The following is a 25,179-nucleotide window of genomic DNA, read 5'->3' as shown; positions in this document are numbered from 1 at the left end:
ATAAAACTATTTCACAATTGTTTGTATGCAAAAATGTTACTTTTTTAAATTATCCAATCGATTGACATTAAACGATCTTTCACAATTAATTTCTATAAATGTAAACAAATAAATCGCAAATTAAGCAGATATATCAGATTCTTCTTTGACTTAATTTAATCAGAATTTAAATGTAATACTTATAAAAAAAACTATAAGAAAATAATATACAAATTTTTAAGGCACGATCGAACTTAAATCTGCTTCGCTACTTTATACATAATTTGATAATTTTAATATAATTTCATAATTTTCGACACACATTTTTCTAATTTTGTATGAATGCTAAAACGATATATTAATTACTTTTCTGTACAAGGATATCGGAATCGTGTGAATAGTAGGACGCATAAACAAGAACTTCGCACTTAATCCTCTTTTGTGATCTTTATTATACTCATTTTTGTAGGTCTCCTGTCTCACTCGCTCTTTTCTTCCTCTCTTTTCATATAATACTATATAAATAAACAAAAAATTCACCGAATGAAAAAACACCGAATTAATATGATCGTCCCGTATGAGGTATTTCTGTAACAATATTGACACTCTACATCATTCGTCACGAGCATACGTATCTACGCATGCAAGAAGTATATGTACACGCGCTTTGCGACGCGCACAATAACTTATTGCTAATGAACGATAAGTGTACGACATACATTGATCCTCTATTTTTTTCTTTGATCAATTTCTTTCCCTCGCACTTTCCGAGACACTTTTTCTTCATTAATTTATCCAATGCATATAATAGATATATATATATATATATATGTATATATATCCCAAATAGCAAGCATACATCATTTTGATCTTATTTTGACACTTAATGACGTCAGTTTGCTATTTGGGATAGAACCGTACGCGTAAACGGTTCATCGGAACATTCGCTCATCTTTGTTCGCATATTCGATTCGATTTCGCTTCGAAAATTTAGTTTTAAACGCGTAAACATTATAAATTGCTAAATAAGAGACCGACAGAATGGTACATTTACCGTTCCGTATTTAAGATACTCTTTCTCTCGTCGACAAGGTGTGACGTAAACGCTATAGCAGTATCATTACGGTTACAAGCAAAAAACGCGCGAGGAACGTCGCACGCAGTTTCATTAGACATCACATACATTCGTGCAACATCACATATGTCGCACTCATAATATATTACTATACTATAATAATATATTACTCGCATGCACCGCTGCGATTTTCACGCTCTATTCTCTCTTGCACTTTTTAAGCCCGCCTTAACGTACGACGATCCTCGACCCCCCAAAATCGAAACATTCGGAACAAGTTAGAAGACGTACATTTCTTTTGCCATCCCGCCTTGCTTCTATCCGAGAACGCGCGCGCGCGCGTGTCCCAAAATATCGCCAAGATATATAACGCATTCTTCTTTTTCTTCTTCTTCTTCTTTTCCTTCCTCTTCTTCTTCTTCTTCTCGCTTCTATTCTTCGAAGGAAGGGTGAAATGATGAAGCATCCGGTCCCTCTCTCCTTCGACAGGTGTCATCGGAAATCGCTCACCGACACACACACACGCGCGTGTGTGTAAAATAATAAAAAATACAAGACTATACTCGCACGTGAACAATTTCTCCGCGCTCGATGGCGGCATAATATTTATAATCTCGCGCACGCATCGCATTATTACATAATACGGCTTACAATGTGTAATGTGTTCCTTGCGGATTGTGCAATTTTTTTTCCTTCCCTCAGTAATGATTGCAGTCACAGTCAATGCTATTTCTCTCTATCTCTTTCTCTTCTTTTTCCCGTTTTAATTCATCGTAAACTGATAGCCCCTCTTTATCGCTTTTCCTTTTTTCTCCCTCCTCTTTTTTTCTCATTGCTCTTTCAAATATTCTTTTAAATTAATCTTTCGTCTGAATATCATCCCGTTCTCTGTATGTATACGTATAAAGTGTTTTTTTCCTAAGGCTGCTCGTCCGATATACTTCAGAGGACCAAACATGACACGAAAAGTACAGTACACAGTACAGAAGATATTTACTGTTTACCTTCCAAACGTGTAAACGTAGAAAATAAATACTAAATCGATCAATAAATAGTAATCGTTTTATTACATCGTTCTTTAACTCTTCCCCGCTAAGAGTATACTAATACGCTATATAAATCATAGTACCATATTTTTAATTTATAATATATATATATATATGTATATGTATATATATATATATATATATATATATATATATTTTATAGTTACTACACGGTGGACATTTGACTATCTCACAGGAACGTTCAATGATTCCCCTAAGTTTGACATTACTCGTCCTAAGATTTATAACTGTAAATATAAAGCGAAAATTCTTCTATCGGGTGTGTGATCAATATCATGGATATTATCACTGGAAAAAAAGTAAAAAAACAAAAAAATAGGAAACATTAATATGGAAATAGCCTTAAGTATATATAATGTAAGTATATATACTGTTCTCTCTTTCTCTCTCTCTCTATATATATATATATACTCTCTGTCCACCATGTTAGTTACAAACAAAAAGTATTTGTTTCGAAATGCATAGGATTGATTAAAACGCGTAACGCATTATGAATGCCTAGCGCATCGGTAGTACAGTTGAATCTTAATCTTTGGATGCATACAACCTCATAAAAAATACAAAAATAATTTCAGTATAATTTAAATTGAAAATACTGGCAGAAGTTAGCTCCGAGTTTTACGCTAAAAATTAATACTTAAAAAAAAGATTAAATTGAAGAAATAAGAAGTATATATCACATAAAAGGATGAAGACTGCAAGATCTTAAAAAGCTTTCTTAATGCATCCAAGGATTAATTATAAAATGATATCAGGTCTACGTGTAACATTAAATTTGATCTATATCATTATATATAATCTTCATAATCCGTTTACACACAAAAAAATTTCGTGAAATTTACTCTTTCCTTGAAATTCGTATCGTGTATGCAATATACGATTCATTAAAATCCAACGACTATTTGATACCCTTTCTCTCTTCTTTCGTCACGTTGTATAAAATAATACGAAATAAAATAAAGAAAAAAAAAGAGATGCAAAGACTTGCGTTATATGTTAATACCAGTCTCGGAACCGAAATTTTCTTGCAAATTATATACGTGTATGGCAAAATCTGTGATCGATTGACAAGACATTCGTACAGAGATTATTGCCATAGTAGACAGAATCGACGTATCGTTGTCCACGAAGGATTCTCTCTTAATAATGTTCTCTTAATGTTCTTGGCAGGGCCTCCGAGAGCTGACGAAATAGCCTCGATGACGAATCGTATTAAAAATTTGAGAACACTCGCACCCACGGTCGGAAGCCAACGATATTTTACCTCGTTTATAACGCTACCCTCGAATGGTTTCTAGATGAAATAATTATCGATCCCTCTCGTAAAAAGAGGCATTCACACATCTTGGTCCACGGTCACACGGCATACGATTCACGCACGCGATTGCACTATTAAATCTAGTAATATAACAGGTATAAGTATGACGTGTGTCTAAAAATCTTGTCGGTTGTGACGCAAATCGAATTTGTACTTTTTCCCCCCCTTGCCCCCCTCCCCCCTTCTCTCGCGGTAGATTAGATAGATAAGAATCCGACGTTTGCACGAAACGATATCGACATCCTATAAAGCCCTACCAACACCATCAGTATATCAACCGGTAATGACTCTCGCGAGCTCACCTATATATCGTTATAATGCGCATTATTTTAAGCAGAAACAATGCCCTAGGAAGGTCCCTCGGGACCACAAGAGCCTAGCGTTCAGCCCTCCCTTGATCGGACAACAGCCACGTTGTCTTGTGTGTGTTACTGTTAACGACTTAATATTCCGTTCTCAGTTCAAACTGAGCTAGTACCTTCCCGACATTCAATACCTGATTAATGTAATACATTTAATGTATTTTGTTATTCCGTTAATTGTTCACATTTATCAATTCGCATGGAAATTGAATGTCACAAGATCGTTCGATATCACAGTCGTTTTTTTTTTTTCAATTATTTTAGTTGTATGTATTTATATATAGCGCGTATATCATACTGATAAATACAGCTAGAAAATAATATGAGTGCGCCCCCGTGTATCTCCTTATTCAAGGGGCTTTCGCTTGTTTTCTTTCCCTTTTTGTTATTTTTTTAATGAAGTTGAGCTCATTTCTTCCCTTCTGCTCTTATAGCAGGTTTTAATATCCCTCTGTAACTGCAACCGTATTTTTAACCAGTCTCAATATAATTTATCTTTCATGAGAACTCTCACACATTCGCATTCGGTACTGTAGACTAAGATTTTTTTTAATAAGCGCCGTACCGTAATTTCGCAGGGCAACGTCTCTGTTACGTTTAGAAATGTTATTCGAAGCATAGTTCTATGTAGAATCAACGCAATTCTGTCTGTAGAACTACTCAAGCCAGTTCAGGTACATAAAATATTTATATATACCTGCTTTCCACTAAAACATACATATATATATATATATATTTAATCGTTTTTGAACAGTGAAACCTCCATATTGCACATATTTTTTTTCTCTAATACTTTCACTAGTTTTGATTAAGACTCCTGTACTTTTACTACAGACATATTAAATTATGATCTAAGCGAGCCATGAGATAATATTAATTATTAAAATACTTGAGAAACTCTTTATTTATGAATTGATAAATTAAGAAATCTTATCGTAAAGTTCATTTTTACACAAAATATAGAAACGATTTGTTATATACACACATTTATTAATGCAAAATAAGAACAAAAAGAGTTTTCGTATTTTATTAATCTATATTATTAAACATGAATGATGATATTAAGACCGATTTATTTTTCAATGTATTTTGCAAGAAAAAAATTCATGATTTCTCGTTTCTTTAGTATACAAATTTTTTATATCAATCAAAGACAAGAAGCCTTAAAAAAATTTCATGATCTAATAGAAAATGTCTACATCATGAAAAAGAAATATACGTAACTGAAAGAGGTTGCGGGAAAAAAAAAAGAAAAATTTTATATAAGCCACACATTATTTCTTTATATATAATCAAATAAACCTCTATTTTTTATCAATTCAAAAACTTTTCCTTTGTATCGAGAAGTTCAATTATATAATCGCCATGAATATCGAGGTCTCACTGCAATGGCAAAAGTTATGAAAATAACTTCTTGGCTATAAACTGCATAAAAGCGCGTCTTGAAATTTACTAAATTATAACCGGTAAAAAATACATGTATATATATATGCGTGTGTGCACTGAAAAAAAAATGACTAAATTAATAAATATTAATTTAAATACTCCTAAATGAATCATTTATTTGAAATAAATATTTTATTTGTTTTGAAAAAGATTTTCTTATATCAGATAAATCATATCAGATTTTTCATATCAAATCAATATTATTAGCTTCAAATAAATAATTCATTAGGCAGTATTGAAATAAATATACCTATTCGAATTCAATAAATTTTTTTTCAGTATATATATATATGCATATCAGACTATAACAAAATGTAAAATTTCTAAAGGTACCTTAAGACGTAGCCTGTGCATGTGTGTTGCTCTTTTTGCCGATATCGAAATCTTCGATCCCCGAAAAATTCACGTGGCTTATTCAATTAAAACTTATGATATTGCCGGCGCAATATCTGTCTCTGGGGACGGCAAAATAACAAAGTACCATTCGTCGCTGAACTACGCAGTAAATTAAGGAAAAAAAAAATAATAAGGAATCGTCATGTATCTATGGTGGTGACGGAGATTGGGCGTATCCTAGGCCATTTAATGAACGTGCATATTTGTTAACCAAAGAATTATGTCATGCATTCGAAGAAAAACTGCGCGACTCTTCTACTGGCCATTACGATAGCAAAAGACAATTAAAAGCGTTTATTATAAAACGTTTTACAACATGTGCCGAGCATTGATAGATACGCCGAAGATACGCCCACCGCACCCCTATGGAAAAAAAGAAAAAAAATATATATATATAAACGATAAAGCTACAATGAGCCCCATATAGTCTCGACAGGAGTTCTAAAAAATTTACTAAGTTTCACCATCTACTATGTGTTACATCGTCATTACCTTCAAACAGGCATTAACGATTTATCGATTTGATTCGTTAGTGATTATATACTACGTGTGTTTCTCAGCACGTCACGGCAACGAAATGTTGGATGGATCTCTAACTAATAGTGTTGAACAAATCCCATTTATGATACTCGCTTTTTTTTTCTTGTATGGTGAGATCATTTACGTTCGAAATATTCCCCCGGTCATTCACCGGCAAGAATACTTAATTGCACGCAGGATTTGTCACAAACGTCGCGCATGAACAAATGTGTAATATAGTGGAAATTTAAACAATATAAGTATTCTTTTTCTGCTTTTACATCGAAAAATCGATGTGCACAGGCAGTTAGCAAAAACGTGAATACGTATTATTACATGAAACTGTCTGTACTTTGCGCTTTATGTATATAACGCGCGCAAAACACGTGCTTGTAATGTGTCAGACGTAATAATGTCGTGTATTTTCCTTACATATAATTGAATTTGCGTGTACAGTAATAATAATAATAATGATAGAAGTAGAAATAGAGATGGAAATAATCGTCTACTTATCCCATGCTCCCCACCAATCAGGGCCACTATTGCCATTGTTAGTGGAATTATTGTACGATGAATTATTATAATTACCTCCGTAACTTGAATAACCACCTGTAACAAAGAAAATAAAATAAGCACTTTAATAAAGAATATTAAACCTGCCAAATATTTTTTTTTTTCTTTATGATTAAGCATTTTCCTCGTGATAATTGTTTTTTGTAAACGTAGTTATTTTATTTTTATTCAATCAGAGATATTGAAATTTACCTCCGTAACCGCTAGGTCGAGAGGGTCCATTGCTACGACCAGGTCCAGAACTGGGTTGTTGACGATAATCTCTTGCACCAAATCCACCTCCGCTGAATCGTCCCTTGGTGCCACCGCCGCCGCCGCCGCCGCCGCCGCCACCACCGCCGCCGCCACCGCCGCCTCCGGGACGTCGAGATCCACCTCCAGAATATCTGGCTTCGGTATACATGTCATCTAGCCAGGGTGGAAGTTCCTGATTGGCTTCGATAAGCAAAGACACCAAATCGCGTACCAGATTATGATTCTTGTGATTAAAGAACGAAGTGGCCAAACCTAAATTATAAAAAATAAGATGCAATATATCGTTTATCTATTTTTCGATAATCCATAACTCCCTCTCTCCTTCTAACTCTATGAGATTTAAATTTTAAGATAAAAAGAAGCAAACCTAAATTGCCCATACGACCAGTACGACCGATACGATGAACGTATTCCTCAACGTCTCCAGGCAAATCAAAATTGATGACGTGTTTAACATGTGGTATATCGAGACCACGAGCCGCCACTGCAGTTGCAACCAGAATCGGTGCTTTGCCCGCGCGGAAACGACGCAAGGCTTCTTCACGTTCGCGCTGAGTTCTATCACCATGAATACTAGTGACTGGATACCCCATTGAGGCCAAATATTCTTCAAGCATATCAGCTCCTTTCTTTGTCTCAACGAACACCAAAGTAAGCGACTCTGCAGCTATAAAATAATAAAAGTATATAACATTAACTTTTTTTTATAATGAAATATAATTTGTCAATTATAAATGAATTATTAATAATGGAATATTTTTCATATTAATTTAAATCCAACTCAATACTGGAACTTACTAGGATCTGAAAAGTTGCTAGCTTGTAATAAATCAAGCAAGTATGAACGTTTATCATGTTCCTCCACCCATACAATCTTCTGCGTAATATTCTCGGAGGTTGAACCTACTCGACCAACCGCCAAGAAAATATAGTTGCTAAGAAAGTCTCTAGCCAGCATTTGAATCTCTTTTGGAAAAGTAGCAGAGAACATGAGAGTCTGTCTCTCTCCAGTCGGCGGCATGTTGTCTTCTTGGACGATACGTCTTATTTGCGGCTCAAAACCCATGTCCAGCATGCGATCTGCCTCGTCCAAAACCAAATATCTAAAATAAGAATAACAGGATATAATCTCACCGTCCTTTTAGGAAAATCGATTGTTATGCTATCACCTTAGTATATCTTACCGACAATTGTGTAAGCCGATTTTACCGCGTCCCAACATGTCTACCAGACGTCCCGGCGTTGCCACAAGTAAGTGGCAACCCCGATCTAATTCGCGCATTTGGTCTACTATATTGGAACCGCCATATACGACCGCGGGACGCATACGCGATCGGTACGCGAATTTCCGCGCTTCGTCGTATATCTGCGTAGCAAGTTCCCTCGTGGGAGCCAATACTAGTCCCAACGGATACTGTTTACGCCTACCAGAAGAATTCGCCTGCACTGGTGGCGGTCGCGGCCCGCTCTCGTAAATCTGATTCAATATTGGCACTAAAAAGGCCGCTGTTTTACCGGACCCAGTTTGAGCGCAGGCCATCACGTCACGGCGTCCGATGATGATCGGTATCGCGTACTTTTGCACTGGAGTAGGCTTGTCATATCCTGCCAAGGCGATGCTGTTCTTTATTATCTCTGTCAGCTTAACCTCGTCAAACTGAAAATTAAAGAGAACAATCACATTAAAGCTGGTTAAAAAGAAAAAAAGTGATGAGTTTCATCCATTATACACCATACTCACAGATGTGATGTGTGGCGGTATGTTTTCTCCGGTAGCCTCAACTGGGATATCCTCGTATTTGCTAAAATTAATCCCAGTATTGCCAGTACCAAACAGCTCCAACTCCAATCGTTCGTCTCTGGTAGTCGGTATCGTCCAGTCGACCTCGCCTCTTCCTCTGCCACCTCTATCGTCTCCCCATCTTCCGCTACCACCCATCCTGTCATTTCTCTCTTGCCAGCGATCATTTCTAGTAGGCTCCTGCCAGCGATCATTACCACTAATTGGTCGATCGCGCTCAGAATTGGGATATCTTGGGAAATCCCTTCCATTTTCCTGACTGCGCCTATTGCGCCCGCCGAAACTCCCAAAGTTCGCGAAATCAGTGTCGATTCGAGGACTTCGTGAGTCTCGATAACCGCCTCTGCCCCTATCACGATCCCGGTCCCTTTCACGATCGCGATCTCCACCTCTGTCTCTGTCGCCAAACGATCTTGAATTGGAAGAATAATTTAAATCCGAAGGTGGATTACCTAAAAAAAAAAAAAAAGAGAGAATTAATTTACATAAATATCACTTTTTGCATTCTGTAGCAATGCTCAACACTAAAGTATTTTTATTGCAAAAATGATAAGATAATCGAGAGAGTATACTGACTAAGAATACATTCATCAGCTTTACGACTCGATTTCTTTCCTCTCCATTTATAACGCTACATCATTGAGTGCTTTTCCATAGATATCGTGAGCAATATTTATTAACAAAAATAGAAACAACTTAATTTTTCTAAATTAGAGAAAAATTCTACATACACTCACTTGCAGCTTTATGACGAAGATGCGGTGGAACGTAGCGACCCTGGCGGGAGCCCTGCAAGTCCAGACCAGCTAACTGAAGGGACAGAAGAAAGATTCAAGTTAAAATATTTCATAGAGCCGCAAGTCAAGTAATTAAACAGTCCATGATGCAGTCATCGTCCAAACTATAGGATGACTCACTTCCTTCGATAGGTGTCTCAAAAATCCGGCCATATATATATATACATATATAGCTCTCGCGAAGCTCGCGATCTAATCGCGGGAATTAACGCGCGTGAAAAAATGACAGAATACGAAGAACGCGTATACGTCATGAAACACGGACATGCCGTTCCTGGAATCGCTTGCCGCCATTATACCGAGCGTACGTCACGAGCTGTCCGAGTGACGATGGCCCATGATGCTCGTGGCGAAGGGTCAGCTTTTCGATCGGATAAAGGAAAATTTTACCTTGAATAGAGAGAATAGAGACAAATTCTCGAACGGGAATTTCGCGGAGACGCGAAAAATCGGAGGAAAAATGGAGGAAGGAAAAGGATTCGCGGAAGTCTCTTCTCGCGAGCGGATATCTTTCCTTCTCTTTTTAATTTTTTTTTTTTACCTGCTGCTCTAGACCTGATCCATTCTGGTTGGCTGCATTACTCATATTACTCTGCCTCGGTGCGTAGTTTTCGCAGCTCTGTCGCTTGAAGCTCTCTTTTAGCTCTCTTTCCGTCTCTTCTGACACACACACACGCGCGCCTCACACTCGGGCCGAAAAAGTTCTCGACGCGTCCCAACCAACGCGCTCTCTGCCTGCCTCTTCTCTGTCTTTGTTGTCTACGCGGCCTGATTTACGCTTCTCGCCGACAGTTTCTGCGACGACAGACGGCCTTTTCTCGCTTTTACCGAAAAACGGCGCGTGCCGGATCAGTCCCTCGCTACACGCGATTACGAAGAGATTCCGTGGATAACTTGCTAAATTGTAATGCTAGGAAAGCGCGAGAGGCCCGTGGCCGTACACTGACGTCGACGCAACAAAAATGGCCGTGAGACCGAGGCACGAGCCAGCAAAATGGTGGCACATCGGTACAAATAGTGGCGCTTCCGCCGGATATCAAAGTGAGGAGACGCGAAATGCCTCGAAGGAAAAAAATATACCCTTCGTGTTCGAGATACATGTATATATTCCGAAATTTATGCTAGAAATATAGATTTTCTTATTTTATATATTCCATGTCATATATGGATGAAAAAAATTAATAAGTTATTATCAGGGCCGACTGATCTTGTTAAAACATTTTTTTCACAATTTTTTCGAGAATCTGAAATCGGTGCTATACATATTTTTTTTATTTTATATGTCGTATTTAGATGTTGAAATTTTTTTTATGATACAGATAAGTACCATCAGCATCGATGTGGATGGTCTCTTTATCTGAGTATTTATTCTTTATTTTTTGTGCATCAAAAGCTTACGTATCTGACTCTTCGAATATATATAATCAAAGATCCAATTATAGATTCCTTTCTTTAGCACCCGTTCCTTGTCATATCATATTATATATCAATAGTTAACATGTGATGTAATATGAATAAAAATTATATCAATTTTTTAATTAACTTTAGTGATATTAACTAATTTTTTTAATTAGAAAAAAATTGCATGCGTGTGTGCAGAAAATGTATAGTTACATCTGCAAATTAAAAATGAAAACTATGAAATTTATATGAAATTAATATTGAAATTTCAAATGTTTGAAAATTATGTTGTTTGATTAAAAATATAGATGCAGGAAAATTTAATTTTTCCTTGTGTTTAACTTCAATTTTCAATTCAAGCGCTATTTCTCTAAATTAATATTATAAAATTTGTAGAGTCACCTCGAGTATGCGATAAATACGTTTTGTAAATATTTTTCTTTTTTTTTATTGTACAATATGTGTGGCAAAACATGAATAGTTCGCATCTAATCGTCCTTCTTTGTGTCGGTCTTGCCTCCTCTGATTCGGCCGGTACGACGAGCGGCAATAAGACCGATCTTACGACCTGCGCTGGTTCCACGCTTGACAGTAGACGCCTTACCAATGTGTTGATGGTTACCACCACCGTGAGGATGCTCCACAGGGTTCATAGCAACACCACGAACCTAGAAACATTTAAAACGTCTCAGACACAATATACAAACTTTAAACTAAATCTAAAAATGAGTTCACATTTTGTTCAGTCAAAAAAATTTCTACATAAAACGCTTCAGGTTTCAAATGTCATAATTACCATCATTACTAAAAAATTAAATTTTACTATTATAGTGAAAAAAATGAATAAAATCAGGAAACATACCTTAGGCCAGCAGTTCCTCTTCGCCTTGTATTTGTGGTAAGCTCTGCCAGCTTTCAGTATGGGCTTGTCTATACGTCCACCACCAGCGACAATTCCAACCATTGCTCTATTATTAGAGGGAATGACTTTCTTTGCACCAGAAGGTAACTTTACCCTAGTTTTCTTAGTATCAGGGTTATGAGTTATTACTGTAGCATAATTTCCAGAAGCTCTAGCCAATCGACCTCTATCGCCAGTCTTCTCTTCCAAATTACAGACGATAGTACCTTCAGGCATCATACCAACTGGCATCACATTTCCAATTTGAAGATTGGCTGAAAAATTCAAGAAGATATTAGAAAATTAATATGCAATAAGTTTTTATAAATAATAGTTATAATAACTACTTTGGTAAAGGATTACCTTTAAATCATGATTTAATGTTATTTCTTGCGAAAATTATCGTACCTTTCTTTCCACAATACAAAAATTGACCAGTGTACATCCCCTCTGGTGCAATAAATAATTCTTTTCGCGTCTTGAATTTGTAAGGGTCACGGAAGTGTACTACCGCTAATGGTGCGCCACGACCAGGATCATGGATAATATCCTAAACAACAATAGATTATAAATATTCATATAATTCCAAAATCTTTTTAAAAATACAAAAAATGTATCCTCAGAAAGAGCCTCTGATTTATCCTCATTTAAGTGATCAGATGTAGATATACTTATATCATCATAAATACAAAGTTGAAGACTTCGTAACAAACTGAAGTTCATAAAGTCAATCTAATATATTTTAATAAATTCTTTTAGCATTATTTACAGTAGAATGGAAAATTGTTACAAACCTTTACGACACCTTTGATAAATCCATGCCTTTCAGAGTAGTCTAGAGAGCGAAGCTTTGGTGCTCCCTTCCTCCTCTTTGTGTGGGATCGAAAGACGGATCCCGCACCTTTACGCTGCGCCCGAATTACTCGCCCCATGGCCCAAAATCTAAAAAGAAATTACTGTATCATACACAAAATTCGATACACAACAATATTTCTGGCGTATGTTAACCTTAAAGTGTAACGCTCAAAACAAAACTCTACTATTGCAAATTTATCTTCTCGATTCGTGAAAATATCGAAAAATTCTTATGTACGAATAGCAGAAAGAATATAATTTTCAATTTCTTTCGATGGATTTGTTTCATACGCATAAATTAATATGGATATTCTACGCCAGCAAAATCTTCCACACGTACCGAAAGAGCCGACGTCAAACAGAGAAACGCGAAAACGGAAATCGTGATTGAGGACGCTACTGTACTTTCTTTCCGGGATGCGTTCGAAAATCATACCGAGCAACGATTTCTTTATCCTGATTAGTCAGTCAAATAATGGTCAAATACCAATCAAATTTCAGAACACATTTTTAATTTCGTAGTCAACCCGCCAAAATGCATGACAATTCAAATCAGCTGATGGTGCATACACATAAAAAATTATTGTTTGAATTATTAATTTACTTTACATATATTTCAATAATATACTTTTAGTTAGATTATGATAAACGTAGATTAAATTTATGAGAAAATCAAATAATATATATATGTATAATATATATATAATATTATATATTATATATATATATATAGATATTTCAAAGTTTGTCATTTTAATTTTTTATACGACAAAAAGATCGATGTTTAAAATTCAATTATTCTCATATATAATAATGTCATAAAATCTGACATTTCTATAATTAAACTTTTAATTGCCTTGCTTTCAATTATTCTATACATTCTTCTGATTTGTTATCTATATATATGCACAAGAAGCGACAAATGCCAAAATGTTAAAAATATAATATAATTTTTTATATAAAAAAAAGATCAATATTTAATAAAATTCAATTATTCGCATCAATCTTTCTGACATTTTTATAAATCTGTATAATTATGTCTTGCTTTTCAATATATTCTGTAAAAAAGAATTCTTTATTTTATATAGAAAAAAAGCGATATATAAAATTAAAAACACTAATATTAATATACATAAAGAAAATAATTTTTCAGTCATATCTAATTCCAGAAATGCAAAGAACGCGAAAACTTTGATATAATTCTAGTATCCCCACCAAATTCATTAATTCGCATGTATACCGATGAAGAACTCGCGATAGTTCTTTCATTTTAATTCACACGTTCGAAATGGATAGACACGTCGTCTCATTCTTCGTTCTTTTACTTTGCTCGCTAATCATCATCGACGCGAGAGATGCAGATCTGATTAGACGAAAGAGAATTGTCGGCGGTAGTGTGGCCGCGCAGCCACCCAAGGACGATCCGGTAGTTTTTGTGAATAAAAATGATCGACACGCGCGCATCATCGGCAATCGCGATTCTGACAAAGGATTCTATACTTTTCGCGGAATTAGATTTGGGGAACCACCGACAGGCCGAGCCAGATTTCAGGTAGTAAAACCAAAAATATAATATTGTACAATAATGCAATTCATTATTATGTGTTATATCTCATACGCGCATTTTTAACATAATTAAAAATCTTTATCTCATCTTGTGTTAAATTCATAAAATTATGAATTACGAATTATAATTACGAATATCACAATAAATTTTATGTTATTGAAATGAATATTTAATCAATGCGATTTCTATTAATATAAACATATAGATTATTAATAATAGAATTCGGGAAAAATTTGAAAAAAATATTAATTGTAAATTATATTTAGATTATAAAGAATCTCTTAAATTAAAATATTTCATATAACATCTACAAGTGCAAGGAATTATAAGCCTAAACCGTTATGTGAAACTGCGACACAATGTGTGTCATAATTAAATTCAATGACCTATCGAATAAACGTGTACGTCGCTTTAATAAGCAATCGCAAATAATAACAATGGCTTTTTTCCATATTAGGAACAAGAGACCGCTTCTTGTATATTTTATACATTATTAATATTAATATAAAACACGACGACGTGATCGAATGGAGCACATCATTTTTTTTATCTCTTGATACATCCTGTCACAACAGTCTAATTTTAATGAACCTGATATACGTTATCAATCTAGTTCGAAAAGTAAAAGGAAGCGAACGTTGAAATTTACATATTGCATATAACGATATATTCAACAAATATTGATAATTAAAAACGTAATTAATTTTATACAATCAAAACAACATAATTAATTTTATACAAAATTCTGTGTTCTGTTTCTTTATATATTATAGACAACAGATTTGTTATATAATATTAATTATATTCATTACTAGTACTACTAATTACAACTAATAAAATTGATTAATTCTAACAATTTTGGAAATTTACAGCGAGCTTCACCCGTATATCTTGAAGGAGAATACAATGCCACTACCTGGGGACCTCCTTGTCCTCAGCCTAGCTATGATGGAACCAACAAAATCATAGGAAGCGAGGATTGTCTCTTTCTGAACATCTTCACGCCATCGCTTCCGGATACCAGCGACGGTTATCCTGTACTGATATGGATTCACGGAGGTGGTTTTAGAAGAGGTGCAGCATGTCAGTATGACATGAGACATCTGATCAAAAAGAAAATGATTGTGGTATCTATTCAATACAGATTGGGAACGTTAGGTAACTAAAAAAAGCTATCTGAGAGATAGATATAATTTTGAATATACTATACCAAGAAAAAAAATAAGACTCCATTGAAATCTCGTTCCCAGGTTTTTTGAGTACAGGTACGCCGGAAATGCCAGGAAATAACGGGATGTTTGACATGATACTGGCCATCGATTGGGTGAAGGATTATATACACTTCTTCGGGGGTAATCCAAAGAAAATAATAGCATTCGGCCACGGTACCGGCGCAAGTTCTGCCATGATGCTATCATTGTCAAAGTTCTGCGAAAGTAACATCAACTATATATAATTTATCATACATTATGAATAAATGTGTATTTTCTTAATTAACGTTACTAATGAAAAAAAATTATTACATATATTTTCAGATTGTTTCAGCGGTTTAATCGCTATGTCCGGCTCAATTTTATCTCATTTCGCTGTCGACAAAAATCCTTTCGAGACGGCCAGACATATAGCGCATAAAAATGGCTGTCCAACGAATGATTCTCGAAAAATAGTGCATTGTCTGCGAGAATTGCCGGTGGAAAAATTAATTACAGTTGACTCCGAGTTAGAAAACTTTCGCGCAGCTGCACGAGGTTTCGTTTCCAGTTTATCCAATCTACTGGGGTCTGGTCCTGTCGTAGAAGGCTCCAATGACGGAAGGTATCCTGAAATTTCAATTTCTTTCAATTAATTTTTTAATCAATTAATTCTTTTAATTCAATTTATACTCACTGTCTTAATTTTGCGTCTTCAAGATCACTTCCAAATTTTATGACCGCATCGCCGGAGGATTCTTTCAAACTAGGCAATTTTCCATCTATACCGCTATTGACGGGAGTTATGAAGGATGAAACAGGAGGTGCCGTTTTTGGTCAATACAAAGATGAAGTGCTAAATAAATTAAAGGTAATTCCGGATTATTTGACCAACGATTTCATCCCATATTTGCAAGGAACTATTCCGAATGTGCGAAACGGATCGAGCTTTGTTCCACAAGCTTTCCGTGGCTACTTCAACATCTTTGAAAGTGATGGCACACAGAATACGATCGGAAGAGTCGCAGAAGCTTTAGCTGATTCGCTCTATAATGCTCCTGCATTTCTAACTGTCAACTATTGGTCCAAAAAAGCAAATGCGTTTCTATACACTTTCGATCATAAAGGAAAAAAAAGCTACGCTAAAGATTTCCTTGCTGGATTGCCAATTGTTGATGCAAAACAATCATCGAATGGTAGAATTTATGATAAAACAAATTTTATTATAATTAGTAGTAGTCTTTTACATAATATTAAAATGATCAACTGTCTCGCATAGGTAATTTAAATCACGGTGATGACTTAGGATTCGTATTTGATCGAAATACAATTACTGGCGAAAAAATAATTGACAGCGACGAACCAGACGAAGAGGATAAAAATGTGACTGAAATTTTCACGGATATGATAGCAAATTTCGCAAGAAGCGGCACGCTTAGTGTACCTACTACAAATGTACGCTCTAATAGCAGTGTTTTGATGCCTGAAATTCCACAATTTTCAGATAAAACAAATTCTTTCATTAGTATTACGACGGATCCGAAAACTATGAATAATTTTAGGTAAAACCGCAAAAAATGTACAAATTACATATTCATTAATGATGATACATAATTAAACTGTTTGTTAATACGTTTTTGTTAATGTTCTTAGATACTGCGAAATGGGATTGTGGACTGTTGTGCCAGAACGATTAGAATCACCCATGTGTAGTTTATACAAAGTGCCTCTCCAATTAATAGAACAAGGTGCCAAAGAAACGATATCTGTAATTCAGAACCCTATCAATACAATGAACGAGTTTGTCCCGAATCTCACATCTGGTTTCAATACGGCAAACAAATCGACCAATCAGAATACCGAAAAACCGAATAAAGAGAATACTACACAAAATAAAACGAATGGCAGACTATTGCCAAATAACTATTTACCTAGATTCGGTTAAATTGTTAAGTGTTCTCCATTTCTTTCACTTTATATATATATTTTTATTGTAGAAAAATATATTAAATAAAAAATATATCTAATTATGCCAATCTATTTCTTCCTGAAACGGATCTGGAGAATCTCGTGTATTGTTCAATTCTTCTTGATTTTCAGAATCATCCATCTCCATATATATTTCTTCAGCAGTTCCGGAAAATTTCTGGAGAGAAAACTCTTCCACTCTTTTTTCTGTTTCATTTGTACACGATATTAAACCTTCGAGTTGTGTTTCTTTTTTTGTGTTAACATGAGTAATTAACTCACATTCTATTTCATTTTCGATAGTAGAATTTATGCTTTTATCAATATTGTGATTTTCTTTTTCATTATAATGTATTTCATATTGTTTTTGTAATATATTCTTAGTTTCTTCTTCTTGAATGTCTTCATATAAATTCTCATCTGCCTGAGATTTATCTACATCCTTTATGCTATTATTCGTTTCTATTAATTCTATATTTTCACTTGATATTGTTTCAGTACAATTTAAGGAAGTTCGTTTTGGCTGTTCGCATTCAGATGATATTACATCTGTATCTTTAGGAAGCTCTTCTTCAGTCCTACCATTTTTATTTAACTTGTTAATATCTTCATATAAATTCTCATCTGTCTGAGATTTATCTATATTTGTTGTGCTATTATTCACTTCTATTAATTCTATACTATTTTCTGCATTTTGTATTATTTCAACACATTTTATTTTGGGCCGTTTACGTGCAGATAATATTGCATCTTGCTCTTCCTCAGTTAAACTTCTTTTGTCTGATTTGCTAGCAGCAACAACTTTTTCTACATGATTTTCAAATTCAACTTCATTATCAGATTCCCTGCAAATTGATAATATATTTTTATGTAGAATTTATCGTTTACACATATATACATACACGACATAGAAAACTTGAGAAACTTACTGCTGTCGAGGTAATTGTAATGTAGGTGCAACAGGATGTATAATTTTTTCTGATTCAGCTATTGCAAGTTTTGCTTCTTGAACAATGTTTACATCAATATCATGAGTTGCCATATGCGATATTTCTAGACAATATTGTATGGGAAATGCTATTGTAATATGTGGATTCATTTGCAAGGCTTTTAATACTCTGAATAATTCCAAGCGACATTTGTTGTTTTCTTTATAAAAGTTTTGTTCAGAAGAACTTAAATAAAGATTGTATAATAAAGGAATCACAGTACCTAGCACAGTCTAAAAGAAATGGTTAGATATTATATTGATTTATAGAAATGTTTCACTATAATAAAATAAACCTAGATAAATTTACCTTATAAAATGTTTCTTTCAACAGAATGGTACCACTGGAAAGTATGTTCTGCAAAGTAATAAGAGTTACTCTGCACAAATCTGCATCCAAATTTTTAGTAGAACCTTTTTCATTATTCAAAACTGTGATATTTTCATATTGACTCTGTTTAAAAAGTTTTATCCCTCGTTTAGATAAATGCGGCATTTTTTGATGCATCTAAAACAGAATAATAAAGTATTATTTTATTAGCTTCTAAATATATAGACATTAATATATATAGTTAGCTTATAATTCATAATTAATATATATAGTTTTCTCTTAAATAAAATGTATCAGTTAGATTTATAATAAACATTGTTCATTGTTTAATTCATATCTGAAACTTACAGTTAATAATATACGATCTCGTTCTGGTGTTATATCCTTCAACATGAAAATAAGACATTCATTTGCAATTGTCTCTATACCCGACAATGAACTGGTATTCATCAACCATGAACTGAGACATCTATAAGCTTGTATTTTTACGTTTCTAAAAGGTTTACTATTGCTAAATGTCATTTGACTTTGTAAGTCAGTGCTTGTCCATTGCAATATTTTTTGCAATAACTCTAATATTGTTCTTCCAAATGGTACTAACTCCTGTGCAAATCTGAAAAACATAATATATTTATAATATGATATATATATATATATATATATATATATATTTTATTATAATTATTTAATTATATATATAATATACTATTAATTTACTTAATATTATGTAATTCATATTGCTTAATTCAACGGACGTAATATTTTATCAGCATTTGTACCTATTTATTAATGCATCCAAAACTGAGAGCAAACTGATATGTAATTTTGGTAAGATTACATATAACATCTGTTCCTTAGAAGAAGTTTTGTTTTTTATATTTAATGGTGTAATTGTCAATCCTCGACACAAAACCTGTAAAATAATCTGAGGCAAAACAGAACTTCTTGCTTCATATCCCCTGCAATTATAAATCAATTATGTATATCTCAAGACTTATGCACATATTTAAAAGAGAATGATATTGAAAATATAAATAATTATTTAGTAATATAAATTTAAAATTACTGCAACATTGTGGAGAGATAGATGCACAAATTTGAAAATCTCTGTTTCTGTTTGTTGTAATTTTGTACTATGTTCTTATCAGTTATGGATAATAATTCTAAATGATCTCCAATATCCACATTTTCCAGTTCGATTAATTCACAAAATAATTCATCCATTATAGCATGTAAACTATTACAAAGCAACATTTCATTATATATGAATCTGGTATATGCAGATGTAGCTTCTGGTGATTTAAATGAACGCTCTGTTGCTTTAGAAAGAAGAACATAGCACTTTGCACTTGCAATAACCAAATTTTCATCTGTAGAATCAATTTGTAGTAATATCATTTTCTTTATCAATTCCTGAAAAACATTAAAATGACTTACTTTATACAAATATACCAAATTTAATAAATTTAATTCAATGTTCATTAAATTTTACATTTAATGTAAAATATTTAGCTTAAAATAAACTGTAGTCCATTTTGTTACCTGAAATCGGTCGCAAACTTCAGGGTAATGATATACCATAACAGCTATTAAATAATACACCGCTCCACATTTTGCCTCTACTTGTAAAGCAGTAAGTGCACTTATGATTTGTTTTATATTTCGTGTGGAAATCTGCTTATGTAATTCTGGGATATTTTTGCAATGTTCGATTAGAAATCCTAACACTTTGCATGCCAGTGTTAAATCTTGTGTACTACTATGCACATTTTCCACAATTTTAATAGCATTGGTTATCCAGAATGAACCATACTTTGATAATGCATCCTTGGAACAAGTAGGCAGAAATCTATCCAGCATAAGTAAACCATCGTATCGTGCTTGATTTAAATGAGAATTGATATTTTTTATAATGGTTTGTTGTGCTGTCTCAATCTAAAATATAAAACAAGATTTGTATAAACTGTACAAAATATTTAGAAAATTTACGAAAAGTACTTCATACCTCTTGATTATCAAACGGCACATCGTCATTATCAAAGTGCATAAACTCCATTCTTTTCTTCTTTTCTTTTTTAGATTTTCGCTAACAAATGAGAAGAAATATATAAATATATGATGAAAAAATAAGATCATAAATTTCTATATTTGAAAAGTCGAATTGTGGTTTATTTACCAGCAAGAAAGAATTCTCGTGTAATAAAATTATTTTTCTTCTTTACTTTATTTTTAAAGCTTTTCCATCCAGAACGTAATTCTTACAGAATACGATAAAAATTCTATTCTATTTTTTTCTCACAGGAAGACCTTTCTGTCACACCTGGTCACACCACGTGCAACCATCAGCCATCAGCATTCTAAATTGTGTTCGAAAATACGGTCAGCCAGGGCAAAGCGTTCGATCGACCAATCAGGGAAGAGAGCTCCTCGGTCTCCGATTGGTCGGTCGAATTCCGAACTTTGACGGACGGATTTCCGAACACACTCTAGAATGCTGCCATCTGTATTTGCTCACTCGTTCTCGATCAAACATTCGCGCGGTCATCACCGGTCCGCAAAAGTATGAGCGTGAGCGTAAGTATTAATTATTAATTAATGTCTCTAATTATTGTATAATATCGCTAATCCTCATATACATTCGACTGCGTTTCGTATACCGAATTCGCGATCGCACGCGCGAGATCGACCTCGTCTGTCAAAATTGACCGTGAACCTCGCTCGACGTTCGTTCCTTCGAAAACGACGCTGATGACGTCACAGTGCCTGACTTCAGACTCGAGTCGCCGAAAGTTCGCACTTGCATCGCGAGAGACCGGCTGCCCTTCCGACACGAATTTCCGGAGCTTTTTTACCGTTGTCGGTCTTGTTCTGAGTGGGCGATCGCGCGTTTCCGGTCGTACTTCCGCGTCATCGTGTCGAAATATCGTGACGAGATAAAGAAGCTCGTAAATTCTCGTGAAAATCGCAGGCCGACTACAACTATCGCGTCGCCATTATTATTGTTTTATTTCAATAAGGTACAACACTTTCTCGGGAATTGTCAAGTCGGAATATTTAGCAAAAGAGCGAGAAGCACATAGATTAATTGTATAATATCGAGATCGGAGAAGAAGAATAAAATGTGAGTCGAATTAATTTCATTATTTATATTTTTATATTGATAAAGCGAATTTTTTATTTTGTCGAAAATTGTGCATATTTTTATGTGTAATTATTCGAAATCGTGAAAAAGATCGCAATTATTGTGTATAAATATAATTATAAATCCGCGTAATTATATTCGATTACGCGATTAAATGTTTGCGGAAAATATTTTATGCACTTTTCTCGTACTTTTATTTATTCAAGTAAATTTCGACGCGATATAAATTTACATATATTAATTATTGTCTCGTGTTAAATTTACAACAATTATTTGTCATGTTATTATTGAAGCATATTATTTCAATATTAATTTTCGGTCGCGTAGCAACATAAGGTATAAATACAGTTTGTACAACAATCGATGATTTGTTAATAATTTTTGCTGTTGGCGCACTTGCAAAATTAGTACCTAACGACATCGCGAGAGTTCGCGAGTATCGAATTTCGTGAGCTTTTCCCGCGTTATTTTCCCGCTAAATGTGTATTATTGTGTATCGCCGCTGAAGTCGAAAATGTCGAATTGTGCGCTAAAAGTGTCGTGCGTTTATTAATTGTATTTGAGGGTAATTACGGGCGCGTGTAATCATGATTAATTGTTTTTGCCAGTGCGCGTTTAATTAATAATGAATTGGTTTCGTTATAGCGAATGCCACGAAGAAATAGCAGTGAAATAGAGTGAAGAGAGGAGGAGAAGGTCCGAGGTGGCATCAAGAAATGGCTAGGTTAACATGAGGTAAATGATTTGTTATTTATTAATTATTATTTGAAACAATTATTTTCAATAAAATAAAACAAAATTTTACGCTCAATAAGTTAGGTCGTTATTTGAACGATTTAAACAATAGAAATTTTGAACTACATACATATAAAAATCTTATAAAAGTTTTAATTTTAAAAAAATTCTTCCAAAATTGGTTAAAATTATTAATACTGAATTTTATATTCAATGTGTACACAGAGAAAATTTTTTCTTGGAATTTATCCTGAAAATAATTATTGTAATCGTAGGAAAATATGGTATTGGAAGAATTTTATAAGAATTTCTCTGATTAATATTTTTACCACAATAAAAAATATTAATATCTATCATAATAAGATATAAAAATATGTTTGATTAATTTTACTATATACATATTAGGATTTTTTATTGTGGTAAATATTAATTAGGGAAACTCTTATAAAATTCTTCCAATATTATATTGTCCTACGATTACCACGATTTTCAGAATAAATTCTAAAAGAAAATTTTTTCCGTGTACAATAATAAAATAGATTTATAATTGAGTAATTTTATATAAATTTTTGAAAAATTATTTTGGTATTTTATATTTATATCTATATTTTATATTATATTTATATTTTATGCATTAAATTTTATATTCAATGCGTACAATAATAAAATAGATATAAAATTAAATTATTTTATGTAAATTTTGGAAAAATTATCTTTTTTTCTGAAATATTAAATTATTTGAGCGCTGCCACAACTTATAGATTTAATTTATATGTTACAGATCAACGTAGCTGACATTGACAAATTGAGTAAGACATTTTGCTGTGCCAAGTGCGGGAGTGCCGTCTAAACTGTCGGGCGTTTTAGTGCGGAAGTGCCGTTTATCGCGCGTGTAAATCAAAAGATTTTAATTTACAAACAGTCCTGACCAATCTGAGAGGAGGAACAGGCCTAGGAGGCATCGGGAACCGATGGAGCAACCTTGGGGTAAATATTATTTATTATGTATAATATAGATATTTGTTGTAAAACGCATATATTTTATATTACTGTACGCATTAAATTTTATAATAAATGTGTACAATAATAATTTTCTGAAATATCAAATTATTTGAGCACTGTTACAACTTAGATTTAATTTGTATGTTACAGGTCAACGTAGCTGACATCGACAAATTGAGTAAGACATTTTGCCGGGAAAAGTGCGGAAGTGCCATTTAAAAGTGTCAAGCGTTCTAGTGCGGGAGTGCCGTTTAAATTGCACGTGTAAATCAAAGGATTTTGATCAACCTGAGAGGAAGAGCAGGCCAGGAGGCAACGGGTGCCAGCGGAGCAACCTTGAGGTAAATTTTTTTATTTGTATGCAATACTTGTTATAAATCGCATTATACTTTAATTTTATTCCTATATTTTAACAAAGCAAGAGAATTTAAAAAAATATTTTTGATAAATAAAAGTTCTTATAAAAGTTTATATTAAAAAAAATTATCTTTACACAATTTTTTAATTTATCTAATTATATATTTATTGATTATTATATGCATTAAACACAAAATTTAATGAGTAATAATGATAATGTTTAGAATAATTAATTATTATTGCGTTGCTATAATTTGAATTTTATTTGTTACAGATCAGCGTAGCTACAATGCAGATTAACTCCGCTGTTGTGCATTGGTCGGTGAGTCGTATTAAATAATGTATGTATTTTTATAATTGGGGCATTACGCAACATTTTGGTGATATGAATTTTTATAGTTTCAACAGTATATGGAAATGTGCACTATCGAAAAATCATTTATTTTTTTATATAACTATATTAAAGATAAATAACATTAGATTATGTTTGAAGATACATAACTTTTTTATATAAAGATTCAATAATCTTTAAATATTTATTTTCAAAAATATATTCAGAAATAATATTTGCAAATATAATAGTTGAATGAACAAATCAATAAAAAGAAAATTGTTAATATTTTCCATATGAACTCATCCACGATAAACTCAGCTGCTCAGAATATTTTAAATGTTATATAAAGACATCGAAAACACGATGTGAATTATGTGCACTCTGCGAAAGTCTTCACGAAGGTGTACAATGCGCTATTATACGTTAGCGCCGCTATTAATGCTTTCCCACTTAGCTGTTTCTTGGAATTTTTTAATTACACCTGCTGCGCGACACTGCAACGTCGCGCCACGTATGAAAAAGATTATGTATTGTAAACGCAAATAACTAATTTGCACTAGACATAGTTAGGCCAGATACATTCCTATGCAAAAAAGCTCCAGCATATATTGTGTAGGCACTGTAAAAGATATTGCTTAAAGTCGATATCAACTCAACGCTTAACGAATGATATAGGAAACACCTACCACGACAATTAATTAGTCAATAACAGTAACATAATTAATTAATCATTAACATTTAGAAATATACTGTTCAAGAGATGTTTTATTATTTTTGCTTTCCAAAAATCAATTTTATCTATAGCATTTCATACATCCTC

General features: G+C 33.5%; 4 protein-coding genes and 1 long non-coding RNA gene across 9 annotated transcripts; 2 read left to right on the top strand and 3 right to left on the bottom strand.

Moving 5' to 3' along the window:
• Positions 1-407: 407 nt before the first annotated feature.
• bel (ATP-dependent RNA helicase bel) lies at positions 408-10,595 on the bottom strand. Of its 2 annotated transcripts, none has more exons than XM_029306076.2 (8): positions 10,130-10,595; positions 9,523-9,601; positions 8,732-9,243; positions 8,175-8,647; positions 7,789-8,093; positions 7,358-7,657; positions 6,928-7,242; positions 408-6,771 (listed from the first exon to the last, which is right to left on the bottom strand). In XM_029306076.2, the coding sequence occupies exons 1-8, from the start codon at positions 10,172-10,174 to the stop codon at positions 6,668-6,670; spliced, it is 2,133 nt and encodes a 710-aa protein (XP_029161909.1). In that variant the 5' UTR covers positions 10,175-10,595; the 3' UTR covers positions 408-6,667. The 2 variants fall into 2 exon arrangements, with proteins under 2 accessions (XP_029161909.1, XP_029161910.1); XM_029306077.2 differs by having other exon boundaries at positions 9,529-9,601.
• Positions 10,596-11,408: 813 nt separating this feature from the next.
• RpL8 (ribosomal protein L8) lies at positions 11,409-13,169 on the bottom strand. The gene is made up of 5 exons (XM_029306078.2): positions 13,086-13,169; positions 12,685-12,832; positions 12,299-12,440; positions 11,852-12,165; positions 11,409-11,657 (listed from the first exon to the last, which is right to left on the bottom strand). Exons 2-5 carry the CDS (start codon positions 12,820-12,822, stop codon positions 11,478-11,480), a joined length of 774 nt encoding a protein of 257 aa, XP_029161911.1. The 5' UTR covers positions 12,823-12,832; positions 13,086-13,169; the 3' UTR covers positions 11,409-11,477.
• An 831-nt stretch (positions 13,170-14,000) lies between these two features.
• LOC146722578 (carboxylesterase 1E) lies at positions 14,001-17,532 on the top strand. Its single transcript, XM_085484233.1, has 7 exons — positions 14,001-14,297; positions 15,185-15,470; positions 15,563-15,748; positions 15,848-16,127; positions 16,223-16,698; positions 16,782-17,064; positions 17,156-17,532. The coding sequence occupies exons 1-7, from the start codon at positions 14,034-14,036 to the stop codon at positions 17,445-17,447; spliced, it is 2,067 nt and encodes a 688-aa protein (XP_085340359.1). The 5' UTR covers positions 14,001-14,033; the 3' UTR covers positions 17,448-17,532.
• LOC114933457 (proline-, glutamic acid- and leucine-rich protein 1) lies at positions 15,577-21,138 on the bottom strand. Of its 4 annotated transcripts, XM_085484231.1 has the most exons (12): positions 20,966-21,138; positions 20,795-20,875; positions 20,332-20,724; positions 19,856-20,202; positions 19,569-19,748; positions 19,138-19,402; positions 18,769-18,966; positions 18,400-18,692; positions 17,434-18,315; positions 16,200-17,268; positions 15,836-16,147; positions 15,577-15,740 (listed from the first exon to the last, which is right to left on the bottom strand). In XM_085484231.1, exons 2-9 carry the CDS (start codon positions 20,843-20,845, stop codon positions 17,526-17,528), a joined length of 2,517 nt encoding a protein of 838 aa, XP_085340357.1. In that variant the 5' UTR covers positions 20,846-20,875; positions 20,966-21,138; the 3' UTR covers positions 15,577-15,740; positions 15,836-16,147; positions 16,200-17,268; positions 17,434-17,525. The 4 variants fall into 4 exon arrangements, with proteins under 4 accessions (XP_085340357.1, XP_085340355.1, XP_085340356.1 ...); XM_085484229.1 differs by having other exon boundaries at positions 16,200-18,315; XM_085484230.1 differs by having other exon boundaries at positions 15,836-16,132; positions 16,200-18,315.
• A 440-nt stretch (positions 21,139-21,578) lies between these two features.
• On the top strand, positions 21,579-24,381 carry LOC114933532 (uncharacterized). Its single transcript, XR_003820071.2, has 5 exons — positions 21,579-21,910; positions 22,577-22,666; positions 23,448-23,653; positions 23,819-24,009; positions 24,300-24,381. It is a non-coding gene; the product is annotated as an uncharacterized LOC114933532 (long non-coding RNA).
• The last annotated feature ends 798 nt before the right edge of the window (positions 24,382-25,179 follow it).

The sequence above is a fragment of the Nylanderia fulva genome, unplaced genomic scaffold (genome assembly GCF_048542155.1).
Source record: "Nylanderia fulva isolate GAGA-0341 unplaced genomic scaffold, ASM4854215v1 Scaffold3, whole genome shotgun sequence".
Lineage (NCBI taxonomy): Eukaryota > Metazoa > Arthropoda > Insecta > Hymenoptera > Formicidae > Nylanderia > Nylanderia fulva.
The sequence above is the reverse complement of the archived record's forward strand: the minus strand, read 5'-3'. Positions and strand labels throughout refer to the sequence as shown.